This window comes from Zootoca vivipara, chromosome 3, assembly GCF_963506605.1.
Source record: "Zootoca vivipara chromosome 3, rZooViv1.1, whole genome shotgun sequence".
Taxonomy (NCBI): Eukaryota; Metazoa; Chordata; class Lepidosauria; order Squamata; family Lacertidae; genus Zootoca; species Zootoca vivipara.
This window is the reverse complement of record NC_083278.1, coordinates 100,400,661-100,422,675: the sequence shown is the minus strand read 5'-3', so window position 1 is coordinate 100,422,675 and position 22,015 is coordinate 100,400,661. Positions and strand designations below refer to the sequence as shown.

The 22,015-nt window shown below is 48.8% G+C and overlaps 1 protein-coding gene across 1 annotated transcript; it reads right to left on the bottom strand.

Annotated features, from left to right (window-relative positions):
• Nucleotides 1–1,242: 1,242 nt before the first annotated feature.
• SIX3 (SIX homeobox 3) lies at nucleotides 1,243–5,673 on the bottom strand. The gene is made up of 2 exons (XM_035110642.1): nucleotides 4,847–5,673; nucleotides 1,243–1,435 (listed from the first exon to the last, which is right to left on the bottom strand). Exons 1-2 carry the CDS (start codon nucleotides 5,671–5,673, stop codon nucleotides 1,243–1,245), a joined length of 1,020 nt encoding a protein of 339 aa, XP_034966533.1.
• Nucleotides 5,674–22,015: the final 16,342 nt, after the last annotated feature.

Sequence of the window (22,015 nt, the reverse complement as noted above, 5' to 3'; positions counted from 1 at the left end):
TCTACACATATATTACAAACTGGGGGAAATGACCGCATCATTAAGATATACATAATTCATATAAAATTTTGAAATAAAAATAAAAATCTGTTACAGTCATAACTATTCTTTTTCCACATTTATAACCAGTACCCACACAGGCAGTGACAGAAGTGTAGAAAAAAAGGTGCTTACGAAGAAAATGATTGTCTGTTGAACAAAAGAATAAAAATTCTTAAAAAATAAAATAAAAACAACGACGGAGGGGGAGAAAAGGAGGAGGCGGAACAGGAGAGGGGGGATGCATCTTGATTAGACCATCGCTTGGACTTTGAGGGGGGCGGGGTTACAGATCCAGAGAGACAAAGATTGATAAAAACCCAACAAAAAAGGCGATAAACATTTGTTATTTCCCTCTTCAAAGAGTTCCTTTAAACGTTTTTCTTTTTAAAAAGCATCTCCCTCTCTCTCTCTCCCTCTCCCTCTCTCTGTACAAATTTGATCCGAGTTTTCCTCCCGTCCCACACCCCAGTCTTTTTTTCCTTTTTGTTCATTTATTATAGAGAATAGCATATCCCCCCCCCTTTTTTCCCAGATACAAATTGAATAATCGTCATGCAAAATGGGTGAGATGCTGTCCATGGGAAAGCGCGAACAATAAAATTCAAAACCAGGAAAAGAAAAGTAGAGCTGGAACGTGCTTTCGTCCTACAAAGAATACAAATGTCACCTTTCTTTCTTCCTTTCGCCATAATAATATTTATAATAGCAAAGTATTAGCATTAGCATTTTTTTCTCCCCCGCTCCAGAATCAGCAACTGTCCAACTTGTGGTTTTGCTCCTTTATGTTTTATTTTTTGCCTAAGTGGATGGTTTGTTTCTTATTTCAATCATTTGCTTGGTAAAGGTTTGGGTTTTTTAATTCCTTTTTTAAAAACAACAACAACAACAACTCTTTTAAAGGTCTGTTCTCTTTTTGTAATTTTCTCTCTCTCGTTGTTTCGCTGCTCTGCCTAGGAGTGTTCTGAAAGCGGCTCGTTGTTGCTTTCTTTCCTCGGAGGCCGGGGCAGTTCGGAGAGGGGGGCGGCTGCTCTCGCTCGCTCGGGGTAGGTAGGTGGGTGGGTGGAGAAAGGGGGGCTTATTTTGCCTTTTTCCTGATTGGTTTATTAATATTAATATTATTTATTTATTTATTTCCTCCTTTAAGGGTTTGTTTTTCTCCTTTTTTATTTGTTATTTTTTTTGTATTGTTTTGTTCCGTTATCATACATCACATTCTGAGTCGCTGGAGGTTACCGAGAGGATGGACGTGCCCGTCTCGGCTCGTTCCGTCAGGCTGGAGACGCTTGTGGTGGGGCTGGCCGCCGTGGACGGAGACTCCGCCGAGCTGTGGGTCGGGCAGCCCGGTTCTGACAAGGACCGCATGCCGCTCTGTCCGATCGCCTGGTGCTGGAGCCTGCAGGACGCGGGGTTGGGGGTTGGGGGTTGGTGGGGAGACAAAGGAAGAGCACACAGATCCTTGCTCAGAAAGGAAAGCCACACAGAAAAGGAAAGAGGCAAGACTTCCCGAAACGCGGCCCTCGAACGCGGCAATCCAGGCGCGTAAAAGCGCATGGCTAGGGAGGGGACCCGGATCCCAAAGGCGCTTGGCAAGAGGGCGCAACAATCCGGATCTAGCCGGAGACCCCTTCCCTTTTTCTCCAGCAAACTCTTCCCTCAAACAACCGCTTAGCCTGGTTCATTGAGAATCCTTGCTTCCTTCCCTCTCTCTTTCTCTCTTTTCTTTCGGCCTGATCGCAGGCCAGCCACGGGGCCCGCTGCCGCCTTCTCTTTGCTGCCCAGCGCGGCGCTGCAAGCCAGCTTGCTGCCTGCAATGGCCCTCTCTCCCTCCGCAAAAAGTGTTTCAAATCAAGGGAGAGGGGATGGGGGGGTTGTTGGGGGAGGGTGAGAAATAGTTAAAAGCAAGCAAATGGACTTCGGACAGAAAAGGTCGCTTGGAAAGCACAGAGGAAAAGAAACGCTGTAATTATATTTTTAAAAAGAGCTGGGTGGATAAGACAGAGGGTTTGCGTAGGAAAACAATTGGCACGTTCAGAAATGCACACACAGAGAGAGACGCCAAGGCAGGCACATAAACGCACAAACGGGCCGCTATCGTGTTAGTTTGCAAAATATTAGTAGGTTTCAAGCTAACGCTCCCCTTACTCACACTATCTCTATCCCTGACCGGTTTCACTTGCGAGGAGCGGCCATCTGTGGGCCTCGATCTAACCTCTAGCGCATTTACCGCCGCCGCCCCATTGAGTGACAGTCCAGCCCTAACAACAAACGTGGACAGTCACAAACGATGGTCTGTAGCAGCAAAGTTTGGCGCCTTCCCAGATAGCCCCCGTGAATCACTTAAATAAATGCGTATCTCTCTCTCTCTCTCTATATATATATACATACATACACACATACTCGCAACACTTAAAAAAAACCCATAAACAAACAAGCACCCAAACCAAGTGATGACACTGTTTTGTGGGGAGAGGGTGTCCGAAGAGCAGCATTTCCCAAATCATCTGCATGCTCAGTTTTCTCTCTCTTACACACACACACACACACACACACACACCAGTGTATTTTCCAGCAATGCATTTATAGTTTTATTTTTTTGTTGCGTTTGTTGGGGCCGACGGCAGAATTCTCGGACTGCCTTTGGAAACATACAGACCGCCAAGAGACAAAGGAATCTCGGCCGCTGCTCTTTATAACAGTCAATAACTAAGTGGATTTCTATAGGGTGGGTGGCTGGGGAAACCAAGGCCGGCGAAAAAACAATCTGCAAACGCAGCAGAATATTCTGAATACTAACACACAAGGCGCTGGACGGTTATGAACTCTTGAGCCGTTCAGATCAAGAGAGCTGGGGAGGGGCGTTGAGTACACTGAGAAGTTGATTGCACACCCCCAAAGGCCAGTGCATTTAAAAAAAAGAAAATAGCCAAAAAATAAACAAAACAAACATTGTGCCGAGCCCTGAAATCCTTTGTAAAATGTTTTGAAAGACAGCCTTCGGGCAACTGTACCCTGTAAAATTTTAATCCCACTCTTCACCTTCGCAGTGAACTGATTTTAAATATATTACATATTTCAATTGCGTTTCTGCACTTTTTATTTTCATACTGTTTACTTATTCCCCCCGCCCCTCCACCGCTGCATTACAGTTCCTAGTCACCTACTGACAACTCGGTGAGTCAACCCAAACCTTTAGCAACTTTCCAGCTTCTCTGTTATGAGTCGATCTATTCTCCCTCCATTGATGAAGCTGAAAGGAGTTTTTTTTTTAATGCTTTCTTGCTTCCCCCTCGCCCCCCTCCTCTACAATTGAGATTAAACTTTATCAAAATATGCATTGCTATATAAACTGGGAAAGTCCAACTGGAGGAGGTAAAGTGCCACCCTTTGTTTATATTTTCTGCATTGTTTCATGGGACCCTTAAAATTCTTTGTGATCTTATTTATTTTCAAAGCTATTATTTAAACCCCAACATTCTTAAAGCCACGTTGAGCAATAAGGAATGGCAAGAAGACTCTGCGTGGCACACGACACAATAAAATCACGCCTGCTCACACAAACCCCTGCATATTTATTTACATACTCATAAACATGCATAATTCAAACTAATGACACCCGGAAACAGAGATGGGAGAGGGCGGATAGCTTAAAAAAAATGCTTTCCCTTCATTTTATTTTTATTTCAGCAACCCCGCACCCCCACCCTCTCGCCTCTCTTTCTTTCGGCAAATGAATTTGTTTTGTTTTTTTATATAATTAATAAGAACAATAGAGGAACAGCTGCCTCCTTTTTGCTCTGTGGAAGGACGCTTCACATTATGATGTTTGTTTATACTGTTTATAGCGAGGGAAAGCTTGGGCAAAGGGGAGAAAAGTAAGTTGCCAAATACAGCTTTAAACGGCACAAATAAAAAAATACATCTAATCCGCACCCCTTCTGCATTTCGCTGCGAGGAGTTGTCCCTGTTGTTATTGTTGATATAGCAATAACAATCATGGCGGTAAAAATAATAGGCAATCTATGAACAAAAAGAAAGAGGACGTGAGAAAAAGAGAATTAAATTTTAAATTAAATTAAGAGCTCCATCCAAAGCTAAGAGGGTTTACACCCATTCCTCTCAGTTGGTTCCACTGGGTATGGGGACTCGGCTGCAGATGAAGTCCCTTTATTTTGTGGCTTTTGGATCCCTAGTTAGAGCAGGCAGGCGCGCGCACGCATACACACAGACATACATACATACATACACAAAAGCGTGCAAAGCATTTTACTGGGAAACGGGGTGTCCTATTTAGAACTGCGAAGGAGAGGGACGGAGTTTGGAAAGAATGCGAAACTTTGAACGGGAGGTGGAATCGAGTTGCTTCTGTCGGGCAAACCCATTCGGAAAGGGGGAGCGAGCCCTGTCTTTGGCTGCGTGAGGAGCATAGCCCCCTTGATACACCCATGTTCCCCGTTCCGACCCTCTAAGGGCCTCGTTTTGCTTTTTAACAGAGCCTACTGACTTCCTTATCCCTGCACTCTAGGGCAAGATTTAAGCCCCCCCATATCACACGCGCACACACGCAGAACTGAACCCAAAAGCGATTTTTCAAAGGGTCAAGGACAGCCGCCCTTGCTAGGCGTTCTCACTCTTGGGAGACTTGCAGGAGGTGAGGCGTCCCATCTAGGCAAGGCAGGCCCCGTGTGGTATGGATATGGGTTTATGTCCTGGCTGTGTGAGCCCTGCACTCCCGCTGCCTACCCCCACCTTCAGCCTCAACCCCCCCCCCCCCGCACAAGCCCAGCTTCAGCCGGCTGGCACTGACCTGTTCTTGGCGGCGGCCGCCCGGTCTCTCTGCCTGCGGTTCTTGAACCAGTTGCCCACTTGCGTGGGGGTGAGGCCGGTGGCCTGCGCCAGTTCCCTTTTCTTGCTGGGGTTGGGATAGGGGTCCTGGAGGTACCACTCCCTCAGGAGACTGCGAGTCCTCTCCTTGAAGCAGTGCGTCTTCTGTTCGCCGTCCCAGATGGTCCTGGGCAAGGGGAACTTCTTGCGCACGCGGTACTTGTCGACGGGGCCCAAGGGTCTCCCGCGGAGCTTCTCGGCTTCCTGGTAGTGCGCTTCCAGCCACATGGCCTGCAGCTTGCCGTGCGACTCCTTGGTGAACTTGTGGTTCTCCAGGATGTGGTAAAGGTCTCGAAAGTTGCCCGTGTGGAAGGCCACCACCGCCCGGGCGCGCAGGATGGATTCGTGCTTGTTGATCGCCTCGCATGCCCCCGGCGCTACCGGCAGCGACCACAAGAAGCGGCCCAGCCTCTCGATGTCGCCCGTCTCCTCCAGCGTCTCGCAGACGCTGGCCACTTGCTCCGGGGAGAAGTTGAGTGTGGGCAGCTGGAACATGGACAGTTCTTCCGGGGCTCCTCGAGAGGCGCCTCCTCCTCCGCCGCCGCCACCGGCGGATCCTCCGCTACAACCGGTGGCGGCACTGCCGCTGCCGCCGCTGCCACCGCCGCTGCCTCCTCCTCCTCCTCCAGGTCCGGAGCTGCTGCCACCGCTGGCCAGAAGGAGCGAGCGGTGGTGGTGGTGCGGGTCGCTGGGGAAGTTTGGCAGGAAGAAATGGGTGGGATAGAGCTCTAGAGGGGATCTGAACACCATGGGACCCAGCCTGGCGGACGGGGAAGGGGGGTCGGAAAAAGAGAGAGAGAGAGAGAGAGAGAGAGAAAGGAAAAGAGAAAGAAAGAGAGAGGAGCTGGATCAAGGCGAAAAGAAAGGAAGACAGGAAGACGGAGAAGGCGCAGAGAAAGAAGAAGAGGAAGAGGGGAGGGACAGGGGGCTCACGCACCCCACGCGCATCCACACCCGCACCCACACGCGCAGCCACATAGAGACCCTCATCCAAACGCACACACGCACTCAGCCGCGCGCGCGCACTCCCCCCTCTCTCTCACACACAAACACACTCACTCACTCCCACCACCTTTCACACACACTCGCACGCGGGCAGGCAGGCAGGCACTGGCTCGCTCGCTCACACGCACACGCGTGCCCAGGCGGGCGGGCAGGCAGGCATCCGCGCACTGCTGTGGGCTCTCTCCACACACACACACACACACACACCTCCCGACCCGGGCGACGCTGCCGCTGTCGCTGCCGCCGCCGCCGCCGAGGCGCAAAGCGATTCAGTGATTCGGCCGCGATCGCCCTAATGACAACAGCCTCATAATATCTCTCCTAAATCCACCGTGAGTGCAGCGCCGAAGCATTTTGTTTCGCTTTTCTATTGGCCCGCCGGGTGTCGTTGTGGCGTCGCCATGGCAGCGCCCTGCCAATCACTGTCAGGCCTGCCAATCATGGGGGACTACGTAAGAAAAAGGGCTCTTACCATGGCGCCCAAAGGCGAAGGGGAGGGGAGTTGGGAAGGAAGAAGCCAGCCAGCCGGGAGGAGGGGCGGGGGGGGGAGGGCGATCGGAGGAAAGCTTGTGTGTGTGTGTGTGTTAATCTTTGCAACTCCTAATCTTAGCACTTCCACTTCTCTCGCTGCGTCTCTCGTCCCCCCCCCCTCCAACACTCCCCACCATTCCATTCCCTAAATAAAAATGATTTTAAAAAAATTCTTTGGTGGGAGGCGGATGCGCAAGGCAATGCGCAGCGCCTCGTTTGAATGGGATCAGCAATTACACGCGGAATATGACCGCCGCCTTTCAGGAGAACCCCCCCCCCCCTTGAGCTAAAGGAAGAGGAAAGCGGCGAGAAAGTAGAGAAAACGACGAGACCTGGGCAAACCAGCCTGCCCTGAGCTCGGTCTTCGAGAGAAAGGGCTCCGAACGGAGACCATTTACACATGATTTGCACGTAGTTGCGCTTCATTCTGCCTATCTGAGCACTAATAGCGCTGGGGAAGAAAAGCTAGATGAGATCATTAGGCCCATCCTCAGGCCGCTGACCCTGCCAGGAGCAGCATCTAAATGCAGCGGAGGCGCGGGGAGGGTGGGGTGAAGGGAGAAGGAGGAGAGGGTGAGCTTCCTATGTATTTCCTCTCTCTCTCTCTCTCCGCTGCCCTCCACCCCCCACCCCGCTCTGAGTTTCTGAGAGGCTGGTCTCACAAGATAAAACTTTGCCAAACTCGGTTTTTTCCCTTGGATCACCGGGATCTGGTGCTGGGAGAGTCCCAAGAAGGAGCCGCGGGAAAATGAGGCCGACGGGACTGAGTTCCAAATCCGGCTGCGAACTCCCACGCGCCCTTCACCCGGGAGAAAACCCCCACGCAGCCAGTGGAGGAGCTCCGGCTTCCGAATGTGGCCACCACAGGCCACCCTCCGCAGTCTTGACGCGCAGGGCCACAGGAGGCCATAGCTGCCAAGTTTTCCCTTTTCTCGCGAGGAAGCCTATTCAGCATAAGGGAAAATCCCTGTAAAAAAGGGATAACTTGGCAGCTATGCAGGAGGCTCCGATCCAGCCTCCTCTCTTTCTTTCTTTCTTTATTTGTTTGTTTGTTTGTTTGAGGATTGTGGCAGACATAATTACGCTCTGGTGAATTCTTTTTCAGGGGCCGGGTGGGTGGGCTCGGATTGCAGCCCAAAACTCCCCCCAAACTGGTCCTCATTCCTCCCCCCCCCCTCGCCCCTGGATGCTGCTCACGGATTTTCTTCCCGCAGGCCTTTCTCCCTGCCCAAGCGAGTTTCGTAAACCCACCGGGGATATTGGCCTGAGATAATATCCTAAGGATTGGTTGCGTCTCTTCGTAGGTTTCTCACCCGTCTCAATTCTTTCTTTTTTAAAGGTCGAAGAGTAATCAAAATATTCGGGGAGGGCGGAGTCTGGCGAAAACCCCATATTTACACCTATATCTATAGGTGAAAACAAATCGCTGCATGCTTATCTCTGGCCGTAAAGCTAAGCCGGCCTTTTCCGTCCAGCCGCCTGCCTCCATTTATCCTTTAGGTGCGTTCCTTTTAAGGCGATTTTAATCGGCATCTTGAGCTGGTAACTCCTTTTGTTTGGTAGCTGTGGCTATGGAAGTGTGATTTACAGAGATTTGTACGGGTCATGGATGTCTTTCCAGCCTTACTGTGTATATTTAGACAGGACTTTGGTTGGTGTTAAAAAGTGTATATTTTGAATGGGTTCACACACAGTAGCAAAACAATGCGGACATTGTCAAGGCATGTAGAACGCGTATTGAAACGCAGCATCCAGACTTTTCCTAATCTGCCCTCAATAAAGCTGAAATAATTATCCTAAGCCGTCTTTCTAGAAGAAGGGGGGGGGTGCGAATCATTGAGGAATTCAAAACTTTTTTAAAAAAAAACCTGGGGGGGGAGAGAAACTTTGCTCTGCATTCCGATGCAGATCTAGTAGTACGAGGGGAGGGGTAGGGGGGTGAGACATGGAGCCCAAACTCCTTGCAGACATCAATGGGAGCGGAGAGGGAAGAGGTGGGGGCAGATGTACAATTAAAATGGGGAAACATCGCGTGACTTGGCTTATTCGGAGGGTAATCATCATCATAATTCGAAATGCTGCAATGAGAGAGAGAGAGAGAGAGTGTGTGTGTCTTTAGCCGGACTCCCAAACTGGTCGGGATCTTTTCACTGCGCAGCCCCCATTAAATAAATGCCAAGTGGCAGATGAATAGGTCCAGTTGGAATAGCTATTGGACTGGAAGATCCTGGCTGGATTATGTATTCATCACTTCTCTAGCAAACTGTCAACGGGGGTGTGCTACGTTGGTTCATATTCCTAATGAAAACAACTCACCCTCTTAATTTTTAGTGATGTACTTAAACACTTCTGTTAACATATTTGCCGGGAGGGGTGGGCTGGGGTGGGAGTTGAGGAATCCTTCCCTCGCCATCCTCATTCCCTTGCCCCAGCTCAAATTTCAACCTTACACGGTGCTGATACATGGTCGGTTTTATGAAAGCCAGGAATTGCCCACCATCGTGTTCAGCAAAAAAAAGGGGGGTTATAAAGGGGAAAAGGTTATACAGAGCACCTCATAATTACAAGCATTCTCTTATAGGTAAAGGATTATAGACAAGGGGGAGAAATGAGATTAACGATTCGGGAAATGGGAAAGCGGGGCAAGACTTCTTTCTTCGCTCTGTTCGTCTTACACGATTAGGAAGAAATCATTTGTGGAGAAAAACTACCACTAGTCTCCAAACTGTTCTTTCTTCCTACCCAGACGTTGCTTGCTCCCAAGAACCTTTCGTGCCCGTCCGTGTCTTCCAACGGGACAGCTTCGTAACAGCTGGATCCTACACGTGTCTGCTCCGCAGTTAAGACCCGTTGAGATCCACGGGCCTTCTTTCGGAGTAAACGGGCCTGGGCCTCAGCCGCCCTTCGAATCCTGCCTCTCTTGAGCAAAGGGTCTCCATACACTTTAAACGTTGGGTTCACGGACGGGATTGACTTCGACGTAAGGCGTTTGGGGTTGCGGGGATAGAGATGGGGGACCCACACAAAAGTTGTATTTCTCTCTCCCGCTAACTTTCACCCAGCCCCTTTAGGCGCTTAATCGACAAACTATGGGGAAAAAAGACGGGCTTTATTACACTTCTCAGCTGAGCTCCGATTCTCTCCTAGCGCAGAAACACCATGAAAAGAAAAAAAAATGTCCATATCTTTCTGTTGAGTCTTCACGAATCGGATGGAACAAGCTTCTGCCCTCCCTAGGTGATGCGTCCCACAAGCAGTGGGGGCTTCCTTTTCCGATACAAGAGACTAAGATGGATAAGGGGCAAAATATTAAAGGACATCTCAGCACGTGGAAACAAGCCCGGGTCTTCTTCTTATTCTGACTAAGAGGTGTTGATTCTTAGCTCGGCCGTCCCCAAGGCGACTTTCTGCAGACGCCCCAGACTTCTGTTTCTAACGCATCAACAGCCATCTCCCCAATGCCGACACCAACCTCGTTTATGGATACCGGTGCCTTTGTGGCCCCTGCAGAGGTTATCCTCCCCAAACACCCGAGCGCGCGCACAAGCGCACGGACAAACTTTGGGCATTGTTACCGGGTATCGGGTGGGAGAGGAGGGGGGGACGGACAACGAGGATAGGCTTTGCCCTAAGCAGGGCGACTAGAGCTCTCCATCTCCCCTCTCCTAAGCCTGTTAGGGACACATTCTCCTGTCCTTAAACGTACAAGCAGATAATTGTTGGCGCGCTATCTTTGTACGGAGGAGGCCAGGGTGTAAATGCCTTTTAATGACTGCAGCTGCTGGCTGAAAACTGTCAATGGAATTGGCGAACACAGAGCCCCCGGAAAAAGAGAGAGAGAGAGAGAGAGAGAGAGAGAGGCGCTTTTTTTTTTTTTGCAAGCAAACTGCTGAGCTTGAGAGCCGCTGGAGCCGGAGAGCGAGCGAGCGAGAGAGAAAGAGACAGACAGAAAGGGAGGAGGAGGAGGAGGAGGAGGTGAAAAGAGAAAGAGTGATCGAAGGAAAGATCCCAGCAGCCGAGCCGTCCACTTTTCCGCCTCTTCACCCGGGCCAAAGACATCAAGCCATGCTGACCTTGAAAATCCTTTCCGGATCCTGTAAGTGGCGATTTGTTTTGAGGGAATTTTTTTTATTCATACGCTCAGGTCCCACTGGAAAGGGTCCTGCTTTTTTGGTTCAGGGTTATGTATTCTTTCTTTTTAAGGATCCATTCCAACCCCCTACCCCACCCCGCATCTCACCTCCGTGACCCGATGGCTTAAGGCTTCCGAATAACTCGGGGATAGAGTTCGATCCCCATCTTTGCTAAGTAGCCCGGGAGGGGGGGTGAGAGGAGGGAGGGAGGGAGAGGGAGAGGGAGAGGGAGAGAGAGAAGAGAGGTCGTAGCGGGTATAACGCCTCTGCTCACAGCCTGGTTGTCTTTTCTTCGACACGCTTGCTCCTTCCTTGGGGCTCTGCATTTATTTACCCGCCCTCCCCAATCACCAAAGGGCATTTTGCACCCTTATTTTGAACAGGCTAGGAGCAACGGAAGTCAATTCCGCGGGAGAGATCAGTGGGGCTTGCTTCCCAAATAATGTGCTTTGGACAGGCTGGTGGGACGCGCGGAGTCTGGGGGGGGGGGGAAGCCGTCTCTGACCACTGTTCCACCTCATCACTCGTTTGGAAGGGGTTGTTTCAGCATTTAGATCCCGGAGACGATTTCCCCAGTGCTGGAACTACCTGGAGCACCTAATTTGAGGGAAACGGGTTCCCAATTAATTGTCTTCCTCGGAAGTCAGTCCCTTTCAATTCAATGGGGCTTCCTTCCAGGTCGTCCAGGGTGCGGGGAGGAGGAGGCGCTCCTCTTGAGCGTGTTTGCTGTAATATCCAGGGTGCCATTCTCTCTTTGGGTAACTCGGTGGGTGCCATCCAGCGCCACCGAGAAGCAAATCCCATTTGTGTGAATGGAGCTTGATACTATAAGTGCGGATCCTGAAAGGGTCATCTTTAACACTTAGCATCTCCACCGCGCCTTGTCTTGGGACTCCAAGCGCCTTTGGTTCAAATGTAAGAACTGAGGGATTGGGGGGGGGGTTGTCTTTCCTTGTCTGCGGGATTGCTTTCTTTTGTGCTTCCCAGTTTATCCCTCTTTCCTGCAGCCCCCCTTCCTTTAATCCTGATTCAGTCCCGAACGACCTACCAGGCGGGTCAGATTCTCTCCCCTGCTTTTATGTGTGTGTTCAGATTGTGTGCTCAGTACAATTCTGGGCTTCCTCTGGAAATTAAAAAGTGTTGGGAAGACCAGGGAAGAATTAAGAAAGGGAAACCGTAATAAAAGGAAAAGGAAAGGGAAAGGAGAACTCATATCAGTCACAATTACACACACACACCTGGACACAACAAACAACAACAACAACAACAACAACAACAACAACAGGGTTTTCATTAAATTACTTAATAGCAAGCAGTGATTATGTCCTGGTACAATTATATCCTTAAAAAAAAGAAGGCTCCCTTCCCCATTTCAGAATAAATAAGAAACGAATACGTATGTTAGACGTCCTCTTAAGTTTGACCCACTCGGCAGCTGTAATGCAATCCGGTTGATGTGAAGGATGTTTTGTGCACGCGGGTGTAAAAACCGAAGGCAAAGGACTCTGGCGGTGGGGGGGGGGTAGAGGGGATAAGTTTGTATTAACTGGCTCAAAGCCACCTCCAAAGGTTCAAGGTTAAATATATATATATCAGTATTTCTTTTCTGCTGGTAATATCGACGTTAAGGCTGCAGCCCCAAACTCCTTTATCTAGTGGTTGAATCCAGCGAGGTTTTCTTCTAAGCAGACAAACGTGTAGGACTGTGCTGTTCAGAGTGACAAAGAAACCGAATTGGTTTAGGTTAGGAAGAGTGCAAAACGTGTGTGTATGCCTAGTTTTGACGCCAATAAATTCTGTGTGGACCCCCTTGCAATGAACTTGTAGGGATTCAGAGCTCTCCTTTTCAAAAAAGAGAGGTCTCTCTGGTAGCAAATCCTGCTTCTCTGACTCGAAAACGAACCCTATCTCCTATAGTTTGTCCGGGTAGTTATTTTTTTCCAGTTCCTGACAAGGGCTCTCTAATTCCAGGCGAATGTCTTTTGCTTCAAGTCTTCCGATTTCTGCGCTATTGTCAACCACCCACCCAACTTTCCCCGCAGGGACCTTGGGTTTGCTTGTCTGGAGGTTTGCACTTTCCCCCGTTACTCGGGATCCCAAACCATTTATGTTTCGCAATAATTCCCGCACATTACAGAGGACTGTAGCTCAAGTAACAAGACCCCCTGATTAAATACAGGTACTTAGAAATTCAGTCCCAAGTGACTAGCAGTCAGGCGCTCAGACTGATCTTATGCAAATGAGGCTACTCCAAAGCAAGTGTCGATCTTTATTTACTTGTAATTACGCCCAGGTAAGTGTATATAAAATTGTAGACTTATCCGCACTCTATGGCTTCAATTTAAGAGTTAGGAGCGGCCCAATTATTTCAGTGGGACTTAAACTGGCTTCCGGCTACAGTCCCATTATACTTGGGGGGAGGGAAGCGGCACCGGTCTCAGTGGGACTTACTCCCGAGTAAACAATCCTGGGATCGAGCTTCACCTGCCCACTGGGTTATGGCCCCATGTGTTTAGGATCAGAAGGTGGTGCCCAGACCGGCGGGCAAAATCCTGGTTATGTAAATCCCACTGAGTCTGGTGGAACTGATTTCCTAAATCACTGTGTTTCAAACTGCAGCCATAACCTGAAAATCGTTTCCCTACACTGTCTTGAATACCGTTAAATTTTGTTATTGAACACACACGCGCATATATCAATGCAGGCATAAACTTTAAAGAATAGTTACAGTTACTGGTATACAGTACCTATTGCTTACTCCAAAGAAAACGTGATTTAAGGATGCTATTGTTATACGCATCCTCGGTAGTAAATATCGCCAGGTACAGCGGGGCTTTACTTCTGAGTGGCCCCGGATCAGGCCGCACCAATCGGTGCAAGGGAGATCCTTAATCTACTTTAGAAACTGTAATTTAGCTATGTTAAGCAGAAGACACGCTCGGGCTTCTTGGCAAGGAGGTTCTGAGCTAACAAGGACCAGCCAGGCCGTTGGGACTGATAGCCGCCTCATGATTTAGCCATCAGGGAGGAGGAGAAATGTTAACGTTCCCATGCAAAAAACGCAGGCGACAGTGTTAGCCCGCAGCCTACGCTGGGTTTAAACAGAAACAAGCTCAGCAAGCAAGCCCAAGGAAAGACGCACAAGGTATGGCAGCCCAGCGAAGTTTCTTCTGTCCACAGGCCTGAAAAGTAAGACGCCAAGAGAGCGCAGGCAAAGTGCAGGCGTGGCTGAAGTCCGATTCTCCAATTTTCTCCGCATTTCAAAACAAGAACAAAACAAGAAACAAAACAAGAAAAACCAGAGTACTACGATTTCCATCCAACTTGTCCTCTCTCTTTAAATTCCCAAATTCCTGGCGCGAGGAGGAGAGGGGGGAGAGAACCTGAATATCTTATCAATCTCTGGCAGTGACCCTCATTAGGGGGGCATCCTGCTCGAGGCCCCGCCGTTGGAAGAAGGCTGCCCAATCAGAGCGATTGCACGCCTTGTTAGTGATGGCTGTAATGAAGCTTCGCCGTACACTCGAAGAAAAGCTCCCTCAATGCCGATTTACCTAATGTCAACTCGTTACTTCTAATGAATCGCATCAAAACCCGGCCCTGAATGGGAAGCGGGGAGCAGGCGGTGAACCTGCAGCCCCTCCGCCCTCGCCGCCCCGCTCCCTACTACAACCACCCTGGGCTGTCTGCTTCCACCCCATCCCACCAACGCCACCTCCTTCCTTCTGCGCCTTCGAAGAGGAAAGTTTACACAGCTCTGGGGTCTCGGGAGGAGGGGTGGGGGGCGACGCTCGGTGGCCCCGATTCACCTAAAGCAATCCGTGACTGGCAGTGCAATTTGGCCCTCACAACGACCCTGTGAAGTAGGCTCAGACACAGAGGGTGCCTGCCCCGAAGCGCGTCACCCGCCATCTCCGTAGGCGCGTCACCGGCCATCTCTAGCCCCGACGCCACCCCTGGCTTTTCTTTTCAGTGGGAATTCCGAGCCAGGCTTATCCGCATTAAATCAGAAGTGCGTTTGTTAAGTAGGTACATTGGAGTTTAAGGCAGGGCTGCAGCCAGGCCATATTGCGCCACGGGTGAGACAAGGCAGAAATCCCCCCCCCCATTTCGAAGGGACTGATCTCCCCAACTCCCCCCCCCCAGGATTGAAACCACCTTCCTTGGATTGGGACCAGCACCCTTAGGGGGCGGGGCCGTCGCGTGGTGCCTGCTGCGTCGGCCAAAAGAGGGGACGTGGCCCCTTTAAATCCGGGGCTCCAACATTCCGCAAGGGAACTTTGCTGCAGTTAAGAGTCTTTGCGCTGCGTTTTCGCTTTTCTCCGAAGGGGCGGGCGCGCCGCCCTTTAAAATCAATTAGTCTTTTTTCTATTCTGGAGGTAAATTATTCAAACAAATGTTTGGAAAGACCCCGAGGGGGGAATTTGGCCATGACAAAAGGTTTGATTAGCCTGATTTCCTCCTCCCCCTTGGCTCCCCCCCTTCCTCCAATACATACACCTCCCCAAAAGTAACAAAGCACAGAGGAGCTTCAACCCGCTAGAAGAGGGCAGCGAAACGCCAGCCATTATCTTCCTCGTCCGAAAGTACCCCCAAACTGGGGGTGGGGGCTCGCGGGTCTGGGTGTATGTTTGTTGGGGGGATTTATGGCCTTGGAATTGCCAAAGTACAACAAGCAAATAAAGCAACTACCACAAATATCAGAAAAGCAGCAAGTGCTAATGGTGAGCGAGAGAGCGGGGAGAGCTCGATCCAAACAATAGCAAGCCCTAAATGCAGATTATTACATCCACCGATCCTCGTCCATTATCTGCCCTCCGTACTGTCTATATATTGATTTCCATATCCGCGTTTCATGTCTGTGAAGAGAAAGGGCGGCGGCGGTGGGGAGCCAACAGAGTCCAGAGGCTGAACTGCAGTTCCCCTTTGGTCCGGTAAAGCCGCGCCTTCGAGACAGAGCCTCCAGTCCCCTTGCAAGCATGGCGAGTGTGATTTTTTTGGGGTGGTGGTGGTGGGGAGTTCCTTAACTTGTCCACCTGGCTCGCCATTCCCATTTCACCTAGGCACCCCCAGGTTCTGCAAACAAACCCAAGAGTGCTTTGGCAGCAGGCAAGTTGCCCGTGTTATATATAAGCGCAGCTTGGCCTCTAAGCCGTCTCCCCAAACCCTTCCAACGCAGGAAACGTACAATCCTGAAAGACTGGTGGAAGAACTAGTAGACAGATTGGCAAAAAGGTAACATAAACGTTTTCCTGGAGTGGGTGGGTGGGGTACCGACAGCGGATCAATCAAGGCCCAGAATCAGAGTGCAGCGCTTAAACATACACACACCCCTCCTGACACCCCTCTTAAAATCAGCTGCTTTTTTTCTTTCTTCCCTCCACCAGAAAGCTTTACGAAAAGAGAACAGTCCCCAGCTAGAGAGAAGAGGGCACGTGCGGATTTGAGAAGCTTTTGCAAATACCCGACACCAAAAACCCTTACTCCGAAGTAAGTCGTGTTGATTTCACTAGGAGGCACACCCTTAAGCGCGCACAGAATGGCGCTGTATGTCGGAGCACCGGGGAGTCGCCATACAGTATAAATGCTTACTCAATCTGCTTCGGAGTAAGGCGTTTCTGGATCGTGGCAAGTCCCGTAACTGCAATATATTTCAAAGGAAGGTTCCAAAGTGTGGCTGGAGTAAGTGCTTGTGTGCATGTGAAATTATTCAAGATAGGTCTACACAGGCAATCGCTCTAGAGTGGGGTGGGTTCTGATTCTCTCTCTCTCTCTCTGGCACCAGCCTGTCTTGGTGCCGCACTGAACACCACGCAGACACCACGCTGTAATGTGTGAATTGCTTGGAGGGCGCCGGAATAACGCGATGAGCACGCAGGTGTGCTGCCTCTCCGCACCATCCCTGTATTTATTTTAATCAGCAGTGGTGTGGAAGGTCAAAACTAAATGAAAATATCTTCCAATATGCAAGTAACCCTGCCAGCCAGGATAATGCATCCGTTGCTTTCCATACACCTCTCTCCTGCTTACAGAACATTTAAGCTGAGACTGTCACCGTGTTACAGAATCAATTGACATCGGCTGAAGTGAGTTGTGGATGTTACTGCGATCTTTCACAAGCACTGGAGCTTCTGACTCAGCGGGTGAAAGCATGGCTTTCCTATCTCCATATATATACTAGTGTCCCCACGAAACTTGAAAATAAACATTTTGTTATTATCTTTAAATAATAAAACAACCGCCGCCCGGCACCCCCTCCCCAGGGCAGGACTCAGCCAAAGGAAAGCACTTTTCAATCCCATTGATTTCAAAGGAAAAGGCATGAACGCTGGCTAAGTTCTTCCATTGAAGTAAATGGGGATGACTCCTAATTCACTTCGGCTTACTGTCAAGGAGTGTCCAAGGTTCTTCAAAATCTTAACACTCCTAGCACATGCAAGGATTTGGGGAGAAGGCGAAGGAAACATGGGTGACGCATGATCAATTGATGGTGATGATTTCTTCCTACAAGTGTTCAAATTCTCGCTGACGACGGCCCAGGTGTAACAGTTCCACCCTGAACAAAATGGGCTGCCCTCTTTATCATGTAAATTGCCGTTCACTTGACACCGCACACCCCCCGTTTAGCGGATCAAGCTCGGTCCTGGATTACTGGGAAACTTTTGTAAGGCTCTTACTCAGGACTAAACAAATATTTGACAAAACTCCCCAAAGAGAACACTGATCATCTTCGGCTTTGTCAGGGAAATGAACATTAATTAAACGTAGGGGGAATTTCAGGCATAAAGATACTGCCCTGGGCAGTCTTGCTGGTCAGTAAGTTAGTTCCGTTTTTATAATCAAGAGTCCCTTACGCTTCAAGTCAATATGTTGAGGATGTGGTATTAATAATATATATGCATTTTAAATTCAGGATCCATATGCCCACACATATTACCGGTAGTTTAGTCAGGCTAGATTAATAAGAATATTATGTTAAAATAAAATAGGGGAAAAACAAGAAAAGGCGTGTTTGTGTGCATGATTTATATCTGTACGATAGAGATAATTGATACGTGTGCCTGTCTACACACATCCAAACTCCAAAAAACTGTTCCACACACACACACACAAAAGCAGGCTCTAAACCGATTTGAGATGCCATTGCTTTTAGTGGTATAATTTTCTCCCGAGAAATCTGTTGAGAGCAAGGAAAGCCACGAGTCTGCTCGTGGATCCGGTGATGATCATAACAATCTGACACGGATCCCACCCTGCATGTAGCGAAAGCATTGCACTCGCTGTGCACACTGCATGCGTCTTTATCAAACGTCCTAAATAATCCCATACACACGCATTCACAGTTAAAGGTGCATTTCTGTGAAATTTCAATTCTGTCTTCTGAAACCTCTACAGTACTTGCTCTGTACTCTATTCATTTTTTTAAAAGATGTGTACACACCATGAGCAAGGGAGTGAGAGAAAGAGTGCAGGGAAATTGGATATTTTTTCCTTAAGGAAAGAGAATGGTGGGGAGGGGAATTTCATATACTGTATGAAGAGGAAATATCTCCAGGAATTTCTATCTCCCTCTTACGCGTTCTAGTCACAGGAAAGAAAGGTATTTAAAAGTTGTGAGCCGCTGAAAGGTGCTTCAGAGAATGTTGCATCAAGAGGCGCAGCCCACAATTCCTGTTTGGATTCAACAAATACGCTTGGGCCGGGAAGTCAGGTGCAAATTTCTTTGAGTTTCAAATGAAAAAAAGCGCTCCCGAGACACTGATCTAGATAAACAGAGGAGGCGGCTCCGATTTCATTACAAATTAGTCGCTATGAATTCAGGGGGGGCGGGGGGACACACGCAACCCTGATAATTCCTATCGGAGAAGAATACACGGGTTGACCGCAAAGGAGGTCACGCTCGGAGAAGGATTCATTGAAAGCAATGGACTTAAGAGAGACTGGTTGGACGGGTCGTTGGTTTCAGAGGGTCTTCTTCTCTGAGCGTGACTGAATCGGCTACACAGCATGTAAATAGGGAGACAAATAGATAATCTGAATGCAATTAGGCGGCCATAAGATACAGCAATTCGAATCTAGGAAGATGGATTTAATTTATTTATTGGACAACCCCCTCCAACTTCCTTCCTTCCTTCCGAACCACAAAGTACCATGCACGGACCCCTGGGAGGACTGAGTGTCTTTGTGACGGTCCTGCTTCTCTGCTATAAACTTTTTAAGGCGAGCCTCAGCGGGCTAAACAAACAGGCTGGGGGCATGAAAGGCCAGGGGCTGCGAGAATCGCTCTTGACTTCTTAGCAGTAGCCCGAGAAAGGAGCAGGAGCGACTTAATATGAGGGTCTCAGTCAGCAGAGAGGAAGACAAAGTTTGGGGCTGGGGGTGGGGAGAGCCAAACAAAACGCAGAATCGAGGGGTGGCGGGGAGCGGGCTGCAGGGGGCGGGGGAGAGAGGAGGAGGAGGGCGATACAGTAGTTCCGTTTCACACGTGCACTTTGGCTTGGCCCTTTTGACTGAGCACTGGATGCTTGGTGGGAGAAACACAATAACTCCTCCACTGCCTTCCATAGGACCCTCCCCCTCATTTTTGCCTCCAGGGTATCCGTAAATCCATAGGAGCTTTCACCTCCATCTCCATCGATCCACCTTCTTCCTCACCCCAGATCCAAGCCAGGGAAGGGGCAGGTTGAATCTTTCCGAAGCGATCTGGCTGTTTCCTTTCTTTGCAAAAGGCCATTATCCCCCAGGGCGCACAAATAGTTATTTCAGTGTGCCTTTGCCTTGCACACGTCGATGGTGGCAGGCAGCTTTTGAGGCAGACAAGAGGCATGGCCCGCGTGCGACAGAGAGATCGTACAGCAGGAGCGTGCGTGTCCATTCAGAAGTTAACAGCCCCGTGCTTATGAGTAACAGGTGTTGGAAGCTGCAGAAGCTGGGGTCCTGCTTGCAGATTTCCCAGAGCAGGGGTACCAACTTGAATAAAATATTGGGGGGGGGCAGGTAAGCTATATGACGTGGTGCACGCATACCATTTGAATGGCAATACCCATCAACTTTTTTGGGGGGGCGTTGGCCCCCTCGGAGTTGGCTCCTATATCCCAGAGGCTGGCTACTGTGAGAACAGGATGCTGAGCTCATTGGCCTGATCCAGGCACCCCCAAACTCGGCCCTCCAGATGTTTTGGGACTACAATTCCCATCATCCCTGACCACTGGTCCTGTTAGCTAGGGATGATGGGAGTTGTAGTCCCAAAACATCTGGAGGGCTGAGTTTGGGGATGCCTCACCTGATCTAACAGGCTCCTCTTATGTTCTTTATCTCCAGGGACTTTTAATTTCCAGGGAACGATGCTCAAGGCTGGAGGGTGAGGCTCCCTACCTGGGGAGTGTCAGCCTCATCCAACTCACTTAGAGGGCTTATCTCCTTCTTCTCTAAGTAGGTGTATGTGGGAGACTATAGACAAATTGACAAGAGCAAACAGCATTTTAAAACTACTTTCACATGTGGTCTCTTCTCCTGTCTTGGTGTTCACTGTTCGCAAAACATACAGGGATCCTTTAAGCGATTTCCCACACAATTCTAGATGTTTCAATCCCAATGAATTTGACTGGAGTTACTCTCACGTAAAAGTGAACCCCTATGAGGCTGCTACCCTGAGAAGTTGTTCCATTGAAGTCAGCACATCTAACTTCTGAGCTGACATGCATGTTAAGGATGCTTAGACTCACACCCATGTAGTCTAATATATATACTGCATGTGTATCAATTTCCATAAACCAGCCGTGCTTATGCCCAAAATTTAATTTTACAGGTATTTGCATAGGTGTATTATGTAACATGCCCCTACATGCACACACAATTCTTTCTGCCTGTGAACATATCTAAAGATTGCCTGCATGACATACCCTTACACGTAGCTATTTAAGTAAATGTAAAATTGGATTTTGGAAGTACAGCTGTGATTTTGTATACAGAGGAACCCATATTATGTTTGGTATCACACAAGACTAGATATCAGAAATCAATATCCAGAGAAGACAGTTTGAAATAGGGAAGCTTTGCTAGACTAGTTTTAGCCTTTTAGTTTAAGAAATCCAGGATGCTCTAACACAGGCATCCCCAAACTGCGGCCCTCCAGATGTTTTGGCCTACAACTCCCATGATCCCTAGCTAGCAGGACCAGTGGTCAGGGATTATGGGAATTGTAGTCTCAAAATATCTGGAGGGCCGAAGTTTGGGGATGCCTGCTCTAACACATAGTAGATTCTCCTGGTATTTCCCCCTTTAAAGCAATAACCACACAAACAGTCTTGTAAAAGCTAAAAACAACATTTACTCACTCAGAATACTTGTTGAAGAGCAACAGATACAGCAGCTGGGACTTCAAGAAAAGAAATAAGATGTTCCAGGTCTGAAGGCATTGAGTCTTGGACCTTTCAGACTAGAGTTAGGTTCCTGCTACTCTACACACCCTTACTTGGGGAAAACCCTGTTAAGGACTTGTTAATAACTTCCTTACTTCTGAGTACTTCTGAGTACAGAGGTACCTCAGGTTACAGATGCTTCAGGTTACAGACTCCGCTAACCCAGAAATTGTATCCCGGGTTAAGAACTTTGCTTCAGGATGAGAACAGAAATCGCGGGGCAGCGGCAGGAGGCCCCATTAGCTAAAGTGGTACCTCAGGTTAAGAACAATTTCAGGTTAAGAACGGACCTCCAGAACAAATTAAGTTCTCAACCCGAGGTACCACTGTACATAGGACTGGGCTGTTGAGCACTATTCAAGCAGGCCTATGGTGAGAAGTGCTACATTGGCATTGGTGAATGACATTTAGTTATAAGAAACATTGGATGCACTTACACAGAAAATAGTCCCATTCAGAACAAGAACCAAGGATGATTTTTTCCAACACACACACACAGATGTGCCATTGTTTACAAGAGGAGTATGTATGGTCCTCCACATGTACTTGGAGGCCAGCTCCCAACAGCCCCAGCCATTACTGCAGACGGTTATGGATGATGGGAGTTGTAGTGCGACAACAATAGCCCCTTATTAAACATATATTCAGCAGGACTTGCTCCCAGTTTTTCATCCATTAATTTTCCAACATGATTTATTTATACTTACTGCATTTAGGTTCAAGAAGCACACCCACGCCACTTTTTTTTTTAAACTGAAACCAGCAGAACTAACTTCATAACGAGCAGCATCTTTTTGTCCAGCAGCTGAAATCCATGCAGACCTCTTCTTAATCTATCTCCCCTTAATGGAAAAGCCCTATTCAGGTAGGGTTGAGCTGCTTGCACAAGGACAATCAAGGAGGGACCATCAGGGATTTTAATGAAACAGCTGGATCCAGTATCCAGTTAAATCCTACAATGGGGTTCAATGGAGCTTACTCCCAGAAAAATCTGAATAGGAT